Source organism: Scatophagus argus, chromosome 16, assembly GCF_020382885.2.
Source record: "Scatophagus argus isolate fScaArg1 chromosome 16, fScaArg1.pri, whole genome shotgun sequence".
NCBI lineage: Eukaryota > Metazoa > Chordata > Actinopteri > Scatophagidae > Scatophagus > Scatophagus argus.
In genome coordinates this window covers 21724259-21737536 of record NC_058508.1, presented here as the reverse complement: position 1 = coordinate 21737536, position 13278 = coordinate 21724259, and the positions used below count along the sequence as shown (strand labels likewise).

The window sequence follows — 13278 nt, the reverse complement described above, 5'->3', positions numbered from 1 at the left end:
TGGGTTTTTTCTACCTTTACTTCTTTAATATTGTGCTCTTTGATTGTGATTCCCCATGTGCTGAATCAGACCTACAGATATGGATCTAGTTAATCTCAAGTAGCGATGCTCCAATCCTACAGGAAATGATCACACGTTGCTGTTAGTCACAAATAATTTGAGTGGCTGAAATCTGATCCTCAGCAAACTATTTGTCCAAGCCATTTGAGGGTCCTCTCATGTGGACCAGGACTTGTTCAGTGTCTTCAGGCTGTCATTTGGCTCGTACTTTCTGGCAGCCTGTGAGCCAACAAAAGACCTGATTTATATGTCCAGGTTTTGGAGGATCATATTTCCACAGAGTGAACTCTTTAACCACTTTCAGACACTGACAACGGTTGTTCTTTTTTGTCTGCATTTGAAGAATTTGAAGGAATCTTTGCAGATTTTAGGTGAAATGTCATGACTGATTTGACTGGTTCAGGCAGATGTATTATCTAATGAGTTTTAACAACTTATTGATTATTTATTAAGTGTGAACAACCCAATAAATAAAGCAATTCCAGGCTTAAATGGTGTGTGAGGATGCGGCATGTTGTACTGACTTTAACGAACACACACAAACAGGAGCAGCTGTGTGACTTCAGACGCACACCCAAAGCTCCCATGTGAGGTTTCAGATGCTGTGCGGTGATTTTTATGTTGGCTCTTCTCTGCAGGATCCGTCTGTAAATATGCTTAAAAACAGGAACCAATCGGTTACCGATATCAGCTGATTGGAGCCTGATTGGAGCATCTCTATCTGGTAGGAAAGCTTTAAAGAAAAAATGTCCAAATGTTTTTTGTTTTTTTTTTCCAAAAATAGTAAACTTTATTTTCTTTATTAAATTATAGAGGAAGTCTGCGTGAACCAAATGCATGTAGATGAACTTACAGAATGTTTTCATGTATTTTAGGTCAGCACAATAAACAACCAATAAATCAAAGTCGAACGTGACCGATTTTAAGAGTGAACTGGAGCTTTTGACAAAACAATAACTGATTATATAAGACCTGCTGGAGATCTTTGTGCCAGAACTCCCAGGGCTTGACTCAACTTCAGAATAAAAGCTTAATATGAATAAAGTGTGTGTGTGTGTTGACGTGAGTCCAAAAGGGAGTCAGGGACTGGATGGTGTTGATTCTCAGAAATGTAAAGCTTGCACAGCAGGCCTTATTCAAAATACACCAGTGACTGTGTGTGTGTGTGTGCTGATTGTCTCTTGGTTCCAGTCATTATCCTCTGAACTGAAGACAAAGTGTGGCTGCTGGCTGTGAGTCAGTGATGTTACCTGCCTGCTGAATGGGGATCAGCAAAGCTCACACACTGTGGTGACACCTGTGTGATGATGTCATTTGTTCCAGCCAATGACCTCGTAGAACAGCGCCTTGAGCAGTCGAGCCTCGTAGGTGACGGTGTTCTTGCCGATGTGAATGCGGGTCTCCTCCAGCGGTTGCTCAATGAGGGCGGGAACCTCTTTACCGTACGCTGGAGTCGAGACCAGAAATCAACCTTTGTTACTGCTGACTCAACGTATGGAGGTTCCATTAGTGCTGCGGAATGTGTGTGTGTGTGTGTGTGTGTGAGAGAGAGAGAGATGCTGCTCACCCTCGCAGTGCTCCAGGAACTGAATACACTCCTGTACCACAGCGTCCCGCAGCATGACCATGTGTTTGGACATGTTCTCCAGCAGAGAGAGGAAACAGCGCTTGGCATAGAACCATGTGTCCGTCCCCAGCTACACACACACACACACACACACACACACCACACAAGAGCAATTAAAGTCAAATTTAGGAGGTACAAGTGACAGAGTGTTTGTGATTGGCAGCAGTAAAGTCAGCCTACACCAGAACTTCCCAAACTTTTTCACATCAAGACTCCTGAGTTAAACCTGAACCACACAAACCTTCTGATAAGATCTTAGACAGTATTTCAGTTCAGACAGTGTCTGCCACCCATGACCGTGACATGGACTTACAGAGCCAATAAATTATTGCCACTGGATCCCCCCTGAAGGCCCCCCGCTGGTCCCCGGATCAGTTCCATATATAATACAGTATAATATATGAAAGTCCAGACTGTTAAAGTTAAAGTTAAAGTTAAGTTAAAGTGACATATTTTGTCATTGGAGGGAACTCACTCCAACGAAATTTGTTCTCTGCATTTAACCCACCCAAGTGACGTGCACACACACACAGCAAACCCGGGGCAGTGGGCGACCGCGTGCAGCGCCCGGGGAGCAGTGGGGGTTAGGTACCTTGCTCAAGGGTACCTCAGCCATGGACACCGGGACGGGGAATCGAACCAGCGATCCACCGGTTACGGGTCTGACACCCTAACCGCTGATCCACGACTGCCCATGACTGTTAAAGTCCCACTGTTGTCTGCTTTAAGGACCTGACAGGACGGTACGTGTCAGAGTTGTGAGAAGCTGGAGTGACTGTGAGGCTCGCTAGGCTTCACATTCCTGAACTCGTCTCTGCTTTCACTGTGGATGCGACTCAGTGGACGTGCGATTGTTGTGAGGATGAGAGGGGAAACACTCAGGATGACGGCTTGTGTTCTCAGCTGGAGCTTAGTGGACTCAGCTGCAGCCACAGTCCGGTGTTGTGACGGGACCTGATCAAAGGTCCCAAAAAGAGGTGTTCAGCCTCGGAGGAGACCCTGAGCAAGAGAATCTCTGGGGGCTCAGAGGGTTATTTTTGCTTCAGGACCTGACACTTGTTTTTCAGGTTTGAGATTTTACTGAGTGTGTTTATGATCTCCGGTCCACCACTGCCTGCTTTATGTGCAAGTCTGACTGCACACAGCATGGAGAACAAATGAAATGGCCGACCTTCTTGTTGTAAGGCTCCAGGCTCTTGATGACACGAGAGATGCCAAAGTCGTAGTTCCCCTTGGCGCAGTACAGCGTCCTGAAAGAAAAACACAACTTCAGAATTCAGCAGGCGGCTCCTGATAATCTGCTGGATTAACACTTTGTTTGCATTGCGAGCACGATTCAGATCCAGCCTTGATCTGACAGGAAAATAAACCGTGTGTGTATGTTCTGTGTAACAGTTTTACTATCTAGATTTTCAAGAGCTTTCAACCTGTTCCCACCATCTTCTTCTTCTTCAGTGTGTCGTGTGTAGTGATGCGGACAGCAGGGAAAAAGAAAAAAAGAAATGCTCCCTGATGGCCAATCACGCAAGCCTGCCATCAGACCAGCTGGTCGACAGGACTGATAATAATCCCATTATGTATTTCAAGTTGTCGCACAGCCTCACAATTTCATAAAACATATCAACACACACTAAAAGTCAGAAGTGAACGAGCTCTTTGAGTTTTTTGTACACGTTTGTACAGGTAAAAGTTACAGTTTCGGCTCCTGTCTTAACTGACAAACAAAGAAGAAAAACAGTCTTGTGAAATGAAAGAGACTTTGGAAACATTTTGAAATATAAACTGTGGGATGAGATACAAGGGATTTTCCAGCAGGATTAGTGACGCGCAGCTGGAACTCACCCAATGACCAGGTTGACGATGCACAGATGGAAAACCTTCTTGTCGGGGTCGTCGTAGGAGATCTGCTCTTCCTCTTTCTCGATCTTCCTCATCAGCTCTTCAGCCTGTAGGACCAGGACGACGCAAGAAGGAGACAAAAGAGACAACAACACCTCGCCAGTCAGAAGAACCATCACTGATCCTGTTGACGTTATCTCCACGCAAACACACAAAGAGACATCACTGACAGTTGGCCAGTTTGGTTTGTCAAATGCAAAGAAGAAGAAGAAGAAGAAGAGGAAGAATATGAAGAAGAAGAGCAGATATGGAGGAGCTGTAGAAGGTTTACTCTTCCATCTCACTACATCTCAGCCTTTCTTCCTCAGTTGTGCATTCACTACAGGTTCTAAACTTCTTTTTAAAACACAAGAAATGTGAAATTCTTATTAGTATCAACTAAATAAAATCCAAATTACCTTAGTTATTCTGTTATTTTGGTTACATTTATTCATAAATATTGATTTCAAATGTCAAAAGGTCCAACTGATGCAGGTGAAGCTAAACTAAGTAAGTAAACAGTAAATTTTACTTTATTAGAATAAAGACACATGAAGTAGAAATACTCAATCCTGAATACATGAAACTTGTACTTTGAACAAATGTAGCTTCTTTAAAATCACTGTGGAAAAGTAATTCTGTTATGCTGTTACATACGGACAGAACTGTACCTCTTCATTCTGACTGGTCATGATGTAGGACACACACAGGTTGGCCAGGACCACAGCGCTCACATTCAGGATCTACAGTGGAACACACACACACACAGAAACTGAATTTAAGATGTAAAATGCTGATGAGTCAGTAATTGTCTAATATCCTTTCAGTTAGAAACACTGACTGTGTCTAAAGATGGACGACGACGTGAGAGCTCCCCAAAAGTGAGGCCCAAACACCTGGACTGCCCCCTGGTGGCTGGCAGCAGCACAGCTCAAAAACCTCTAACTAAAAACTAAAACAGAAAAATAAAGAAAAACACGCCAAATAAATTTTTCCCAAAGATGGTTTCTGTCATTTTAGGTCTTTAGGTCAAGTGTTCATTTTTTCTGATAAGTTTGGGTTTAATGAGTTATTTGATGCCATAAAAAGGGGGTGAAATGTCATGATTGACAGCTGAGTCAATCATGACAAGTGTATGGGAGTGTATGGTCCCATAAGTGTATGGGAGGGAACTCGAAACCGTGGCTCCACCTTCTGATCACTACTGCACAGACTCTGGCTCCAAATGACATCATCAGGCAGCGCTCGTATGAGGGATATTTTGGAGTGGAGACGCGTCGGCCATCTTTACGTCAGTGGTTAGGAAAGGTAACACTCCAGGGACCTCATCCTAGTTTATGGTGGCTTAAGTTTCTGAAACGGGACCGAAGTCAAAACTTCCAGATGCCACAAATGACCACCGCAAACACAACAATACAAATTAAAATGGCACACGGCAGAAGACAGAGGTCATGCACAGATGTGAATTGATACAGAGCCGTTTGGTCTCTGTGTTTACCGAGGGTTTGCACTTGCAGGGACACTCCTGAATGTTACACTGCTCCACCTGGACAGAAAGGCAGACTGTCAACGTTGAGTCCTGACCTCACACTGTCAGAGGGGCTGCTTAACGGCCCTGTGTTTGAGCATTTACTTATGTAATAATACAATAAATCAGTCACGTGTCTGATGTCCGACACACACAAGCTCACATTAATAATCTAACACTCCGAAACACTCACGTTATCGTAGTGCTTCTTGACGATGGGCTCGTAGAAGCCGATGGCCTCCTTGTACTTGTTCTGCATGAAGAGCACGTGGGCCACGTTCAGCTTCCAGGTGTCGTCGTCATTACACACGTCCACCGACTTGCGGAAAATCTTCTCCACCATCTGGAAGTTCTCCCGGTTCCAGTAGATCTTGGCCTGGGCCATCAGGACCACAATGTACCTGAGGGTGAGGCCGGTCACACAGGAGGGATGGAGAAAGAAATAACCAGGTGGAGAGACAAGAGAAGAAATCAGCACGTTTCTGTCTGTGTGTTTAACCACACGTTTCAAATGCATTACATCTCGCATCGTACTACTGAGAGTGTGTGTGTGTGTGTGTGTGAGAGAGAGTGTGTGTGTGTCCTCACTTCTCCTGCATCAGGTCATAGTCCTGCAGAGCTTTCTTCTGCACTTCATCGTCTCGAACCAGCCTGGCATCCTGCAACTTTGAAGACGACAGATTAAAAAATAACGATCAGCTTAACATCGAAATCTGCCGATTCATCTTGGACAGAACAATTACACCACGCTGAGAAATACTCCTCAGAAGATGACATTAAAATCTGCATTTCTTTTGCAACTTGCTGAGGCTACTGTTAGGATGCAGGTTGTCTGGAGCAGATCAACTGACAGATTAAGCTACGTTAGCAGCTAATTACAGGATGACACTGAGCAATTCAAAATGAGACACCTAAAAAGACCTAAAAAAATGTAGAAAATAAAATACGCACAGCACAAGAAATAAAGAAAGCAAATGTGCAGGAGGAAGAGGAAGGAGAAGGTAAACAACCTGCTTGGCCAGCTTGCGTGACTGCTCCATCAGTTTGCCGTTCATCTCATCGAACTTCCTGAAAGCCTGTCACACAAACAGGCAGAAGAAAACAGTGAAACATAAGCCCAACTTCCATTTGTGAGCAAACAGCAGCCTGTTTACGTCCGTGTTATGGCTGCTGCAGAAAAACAGGCTGAGGAGACTTCATCACACAGTAAATATGTAAAACACAAAGAGCTGAAGCACATTAAAACACTACAGACAATGAACTCGTGGAGGACTGCAGGGTTTGTGATCAATCAACCGATGAGCGACTCCTTTCACGTTAAACAGCCATTTAAACCAGAGTTCCCAACCAGGAGGGACGTGGGGAAGCTGTAGACTCTACAATTACATTAGATGTTTTAAGGTGTTTGAATTGCAATTAAGAGTGTGTGATAAGTAGTCAACAAGAGAGCAGAGGAGAGGAAAAAATTAGATAAAAGTAATGGATAAATAATTGAAATAATTAAAGACTCATACAAAACTAATTTGTCTCAGTCATCCCTTATGAGCCTCTAGAAATGAGTGGTGCCTCATTTCCTTATTTTCTTGCTGCTGCTGTGCCCAATCGGGTTGTTGTGGGTCTCAGCATCAGACGTTTGGTTTCACACAGAGTGCAAACTAAGTTCAAATTCAAATGAGCACATCTGGAACAAAACTGGTGGTTGAGATCATCCCTCAGGGCGGTAAGGGCACATTTAACCAAAAAAGGCTGAGAAACACTGACCTAAACCATTGTTAAGATATACATACACATACTTTTCTAATTAAATACTGCACTGAATGTTTGTCCATTTTATTACAATACCTCCTCTGGTGCTGTCTGGCAGGTCAACAAGGCATCCAGGAACTCGTACATGTACTGGAGAGGACAAAAAAGAAACACGTCAGGTTCAATATGGATCCCGCCGCAGGAAACCTCTCATGATTATTCAGATCATTCGGACCTGACGTGATCTCAGCTGAACTCAGTCCAGAGTGTAGCTTACCGGCGAGAGGAACTTGTAGGTGAGATGAGCATTTTCTGCCAGGACGTCGGCTGCCAGGTCAAAGTACTAACAGAGAGGAGGAGATTGGATCCAGCAGGTCCATTAATGCCATTTTAATGAAAGACCCACACCCGTCTGCAGAGCTTTGTGTGTTTTTAGCTCTTTCCACTGAGACTCGCGCCACATGACTTCAAATCCTCCTGAAAACACTGCTGCTCCCTGCATGGACCCTCACTGGTGTGCAGGATGGTGGAAAATACTGACACGGTCCCTCATGTAACGGCAACATGTTTTTGAAGGGACACATCATGTAACGCAGACTAACTGAGAGAAAAATTTTCCTTTACTGAGTGAAAACAAATGACGTGTTGCTGTGCTGCTGGGAAGTTCATTCTCTGCTTATTGGTTCTCCATGTTATTCATCTTAAACTCACTTGTTCTCTGGAGTCAAACTGCACACATTTTACCTGACAGTGAAATCCACTGTTTATGACACACACTCACACACTTTTGTCCAGCCGCCACAGGCTGGAAGTCCAAGTTTTGTCGCTACCTGCAAACTGAGAATCCACGATTTCCAAAATGAATCATGTGGTAAGAATTTAAAGTCGCAACATGAAAGTGCGACAGAGAAGTTTTGGCTAACTGCACCTCGCCGTCACCCCGCTGGAGGAAGGTGGACAAACCGGTGAGTGAAAGATAATATAGTGAGTAAAAGCATATAAAAAGATTACTAACTAACCTAAAAACTGACAAAGGTTTGTGGAAATTTACATCACAACATTTATGATGGCATTTCAATTACTATGCAGCTGTTCAATACAGTATTGTGGTGCAGGTTAGGGTTACTTAAAACCGCCCGACCTTGCAGGCTCAGGACAGCCTGGTGTTTACCTCGTGTTTGCAGTAGAGCAGCAGCAGGTTCCCGAAGGTGACGGGGGGGAAGGACGGCTGCTGCAGCAGGAAGGCCAGCTTCTCAAAACCCTCCGACGGCTTCGCGTCCATGTTCAAAAGAGCCTGGTTGTGGAGAGTCACCGGGTCCAGCTCCTGCCACAACACACACACAATTCAGTTTGCATGTTGGTATTTGTGTTTCCATCCAATCACTGTAAGGATGCACTGTGTATTAGAATCCAGTAGGGGGCACTAGTTGTACACTTCTCTGAATTCTCTCAGCTCAAGTCGTGACTCGGTGGCAGGCACAGACAGGACCAAGGACAGTGCCCGTCTGTACATTAATTTTAATGAAGCAGTTTCAAGACGACAGAACCATAACCATCACCTCCATGTAAGCCTTCACACCTTCATCTCCATTCTAATACTCTATTAATCTCTGCTATCTCCAGGCTGTTAGCGGGCACGTCCAGGCAGCCTTAATTCAGATTAGAACACAAGAATCACACATAGCCAGAGGGAGCGGAGAATCCAGCTGCACACACTCACACTGAAACACGCGTACGTACACGTACACACACACACACACACACACACACACACACACACACACACACACACACACAGTGAGTGAATGGCTGGTGGCACTAACCTCCTCTGATCTGGGCGGCATGTCTGTCAAAGCTTCCTGAGCTCCTTTCACTGCAGGAGGACAACAGTTAGTTTGAGTCTGTGCCAGCGAGTCTCCTTCAGACTTTTCTTTGCAGGATGAACAAATGAGAGCAGAGCCTTGAAGATTTAAAAGCTACCCTGTGGAGTTTTCATGTAAGCAAACAAAAGCTATGCTCACATTCAGCTGCTACACCAACAATTTGCTCTTATTAGTATTTAAAACCCTGCATCAGTGTTCAGCAGCTTTCAGTCCTCCTCTCTGTTGCCTCGTAGCGCCACCTGTGGTCAAAATCTCCACATTTAAGGTGTGATTCTTCGAGAAGATGTAATTAAACAAATGGATAAACAGACAGACTAAACCACAGAGCGATTAGATGAGATGAAGACCGATGAAAGAGTTGGATGGATTGATTTTTCTCTAAATGATAACCAAATAATCTTTTGTCTAATCCCTGAAGCCCTCAGTGTTGTTTTCTCAGTACTATTTATCTTTTCTTTTTTGCCTGAACAGACAGATGCAGACAAGAAACATGCAAAGAGAAGAATTTAGGAGGAGGAATTTTAATTTCGTGGTTATATGGGAAGTCTCTTAACCACGAGGCGATCAGGACTTCCTCAAAGCCCTTTAAGCTCATGTGAATCCCCACAGCCTCAGTTTGATTATGTGGCAGAGGACTGAGGAGGGAAGACAACTCTGCCTTAGAAGATAAAAGGAGTCTCTTCAAGTTCCTTCGCAGGTGAATCTCATCTCTTTCTATCAGCTCTGTTTCTGTGGTTACATCTACAAGCTGGGAAAATTCTGCTCTGTGAAAGTGACCTGATTTTTCTGTAAGTCCAAGACGTGAATGTGATCACTGCGCTCAGTGAAAGCGAATAAAAAATGTTTGTTTTTAAAAAGTCACAAGTGTGTTTTAATTTTGTGTTAAGTGCATTTTTGTATTGTGTTTCTGCAGGCAATGCTCAGTCCTACTGTTGCTATCCTGCTATCCCTCCTCCTTTATGTGAGGTGTTTCCTGTTCCAGAGGACACAGAGATGCTGAATGAGGATCTTACGGTTCTTTAGCTGGTACTCAATGGCAGCTTTGAGGTTGAAAGCTTCGATCAGGGCCGTCTGATGCAGTATGAGCGTGTTGCCCACACTGTGGACGTCGATTCCCTCAGTCGTCATGCCGACACTCAGCTCTAACACGCAGACAAAGGTGAGAAACGTTGTCACATAACGTAACACAAACAGACCAGTGAGGTACCATTGGCTGAAACCAGACTATTTAAAAGTCCAAATTGAAAATGGTCAAAGGACAACCTGGATGTTCTCTGATGCCTCGTTCTATGATCTCTCCGATGTACTTGAGGGCCTGAGGGTAGTTCTTCAAGCTGTAGTAACACAAGGCGATGTTGTAGGACAACGCTGACGGACAGAAGGGCAGAGACACAAAGAAACCAACATGAGCTTTAATGGTACAGTCGGTTTGTGAAGCCGATCCCAGTCGGAGCCCAGTGAACTTGTCTTTGAATTTAATTTATTCATACAGCACAACTTCAAATCTCAGTATTCACAGTTTTTCATGTTCTCTGGCAATTTGTCATCCTGAGGAGACACAGTGTATTTTCATATGTGTCCCCTTCACATCTGTATTTTTTATTCAGCTTTCAAGAAGCACAAGAAGATGCATCCTGTCCCGCAACCAAAGTCAGCGGTGTCACAGTTTTAAGTATATCACAGAGTTAAAAAGTTCTGCATAGACGGCATCTTTCCTTTGTCTTTGCCATTTATATAGTTATTTACATACACACACATTTTCAAAGACATCCACAGGCCCACGGCAGATGCACATATTCAGGTGTATTTGTGTGTGTGTCTCAGATGATTACCAGGTACGTATCCCAGCACTTGCATGGCAGACGTGAACTTCCTGCATGCCTCTTCATACTTGCCGTCCTGGTAAAGCAAGCAGCCCATATTGTAGACGTAGTCTGGGTCGTCCTGGGACAGCTGCTCCAGCAGTGACTGCACAACACACACACACAGAGTGAGAGACTCAGAAGAAAATGAATGTATGTGTGTGTTTGACAGCAGAAACTAATAATCCAAAGGGCCACCACACTGAGGAGAAACAGTATAATTTGTATTAACTGATAACGTGAGAGAGTTCGTCACCTTGGCAGCAGAGAAATCTTCCTCACAGTATTTGATACAGGCTTGCAGTTTGAGCATCTGTGCCAGACAGAGACAGAGACAGAGACAGATGATAAAGTGAAGGTGGAACAGGGACACGATGTGAGGAGCCAAGGACTGATTTGACTTTGGGGCACAAAAATGAACTGCAGTCTCTGATCCAAAGTCTGATCGCCTGTAACTCATTTAGGTGTTTTCTCATGATTAGTTTAAACGTTTTCTGTGAACATAACACACATAATACATAATGTTTCAACTTGATTTTATCATATTGACACGTTAAAATCCATTTAATGACAGCATCGTTTCTGACTTTCTGTGAATAAAAATGTGCTCTGTGTTGCTGAGCTGAACAGATTTCTTCTTGCTTTATTTCATTGGTTGTGCATTGATGGCCCATATGCATTTGTTAGAGCACTTCTGTTGAACAACAGCTCCCAGTGATGGAAAGTGCAGAACAGATGGAGGGAACAGAGTGAAAAAATGTCAGTGTAAATAAGGTGGAGTTGTTAAATTGCAAATTTGAAGCTGTGATGAATCACCTGCACCCAAATATTGGCTTATAAAACAAAGCAGCTGAAAAGTCGGCTTTATGGAAATACAAAGTTTTCAAGCTTATCTGAACCCTGTAGGACTGCAAACAATAAATGTTTTCATTACTGATTAATCTTAGGATTATTTTCTCAAATAATGCTTTAAATGTCTAATGTATAAAATGTCAAAAACTTGTGAAAATTTATCATCACAGTTTCCCAGAGCCCAAACACACATCTTCTAGTTGCTTCTTTTGTCCAACCAGCAGTCTGAAACCCAAAGACTTTTCATTTACTGTCACAAATGACAAAGAAAAGCAGCACATCCTGACACTGATGAAGCTGGCAAAAAGTAAAAAAATCAGCCTATTTATTGTTATCGTTAGATGGTGGTTAAGCCTCCAGGAAATGAATGGAAGTCTATGTAATGTCCCCAAAAGTGATGTGTGTGTGTGTGAGTGTGTGTGTGTGTGCGAGAGAGAGAACCTTGGTGTGACTGCTGGGGTTGTCGAGCATGAAGGAGGCCTTGGTGGCCTCAGGATAAGCGCCCGCTTTGTACAGCGACTGGGCGTAGTACACCTTGTACTCCTCCACCTCCGGGTGCAGCTGGGTGAGCTGCTCGTAGCACTCTGCAGAGCTGCTGAAATCCTGGATGTGATAGTAGCAGTAGCCCAGCAGAGACAGCGCTGCCCTGGACTGGGACACAATTGAAAGACACAGTTGTTGTATGGATAACCAGAAACACCGCTTTCACCCTTTTCAGTGTCTCGTTTAAAAAAAGAATTGCAACTAACGATTATTTTTCTCTTACTGAAATGACTAATCAATAATCAAAATCATTGCAGATTTATTTTCTGTCATCGACTAATGCGTCAATATATCGATTAGTCATATCAGCTCTGGTTCATCATTCCAGTACATTCAATTAAAATTTAAGACAGTTTAATTACTTTATAGCCCCAGCGTGTGCAAAATAAGGGCTATGAAAGACCTGCAGACATCTCAGAAACTCACCTGGACTACAGTGTACGAACAGAACTATTCCACACTCACCTTGGTGTGTTTCTGAAGCTGGCCGTTCAGGATGTGAATCGCCTCCACATACTGGCCGTCTTTAATCTAGAAAAGATGAGAGCTGTGATGGTCTTTCTCACTTGAATTTCTGTTTTCCAGTAGCTCTGGGAAAACGCTACCAGCTGTCGTTTACCAACAATTCAACAAGCATAATTTAAGCTGACCATTCCGTGATCCCAGCAACGACAACACTGAGGAATGCGTCAGGAGTAGTAATTAGGCAGCACGTTGCGAAAGTTTTATCAAATTAATTAGGAGCTTTCTAAAGGTTCTGTATGCCGAATGCATCAGCAATTCCTCACAATTTCTGAGAGGTGTTGTCAGTGAGGTAACAGGGCTATGTTTGGCAGTAAGCAGAAAACACTAAACTTAGCGATTTTTGAAAGGAGTTCCCGTTATCTGCTTTGTCGACGCTAGCGCAACACGGCGGCTAATCTCAGCTAAAACAACAGCATTCTCACCAGTTTGTAGATTGTAGCCGTGTACTCGCCATCTTTTATAGCCGTCATGACTCCAAACGAGTCGTTTTAAAGGTGACAAATTACTTGAAATGTCGTGTATTCTTGAATTCTTACATATAGCACATAGTTAGCTTGATCGAATGGAGCTGTTACTAAGCAACGGAAAAGACCGGAAATGACAGAAAAGACAGACGCGTGTAACAGCCAATCGTGCAGGAGGATGAATCTACACGACACAACCTTTTATTTTTTAAATTGTGTTACATACTTGTTAGCATCATCACCGTCATTATTATTTTTATTGTCATTTATTTATTTTTTTAGGTGCATGCTTTTTGACCTGTAAAATGAA

The 13278-nt window shown here is 43.5% G+C and overlaps 1 protein-coding gene across 4 annotated transcripts; it reads right to left on the bottom strand.

Moving 5' to 3' along the window:
* Positions 1-317: 317 nt before the first annotated feature.
* On the bottom strand, positions 318-13131 carry flr (fleer). 4 transcript variants are annotated; one of them, XM_046414320.1, is made up of 20 exons: positions 12927-13131; positions 12445-12510; positions 11878-12087; positions 10841-10897; positions 10555-10690; positions 9986-10090; positions 9736-9864; positions 8663-8712; positions 8011-8163; positions 7117-7182; positions 6936-6989; positions 6104-6169; positions 5682-5752; positions 5287-5494; positions 5064-5111; positions 4237-4308; positions 3530-3633; positions 2859-2937; positions 1628-1757; positions 318-1507 (listed from the first exon to the last, which is right to left on the bottom strand). In XM_046414320.1, exons 1-20 carry the CDS (start codon positions 12972-12974, stop codon positions 1371-1373), a joined length of 1989 nt encoding a protein of 662 aa, XP_046270276.1. In that variant the 5' UTR covers positions 12975-13131; the 3' UTR covers positions 318-1370. The 4 variants fall into 4 exon arrangements, with proteins under 4 accessions (XP_046270276.1, XP_046270275.1, XP_046270278.1 ...); XM_046414319.1 differs by having other exon boundaries at positions 319-1507; positions 5682-5758; positions 12927-13130; XM_046414322.1 differs by lacking the exon at positions 5064-5111 and having other exon boundaries at positions 319-1507; positions 12927-13129.
* Between the last annotated feature and the right edge of the window lie 147 nt (positions 13132-13278).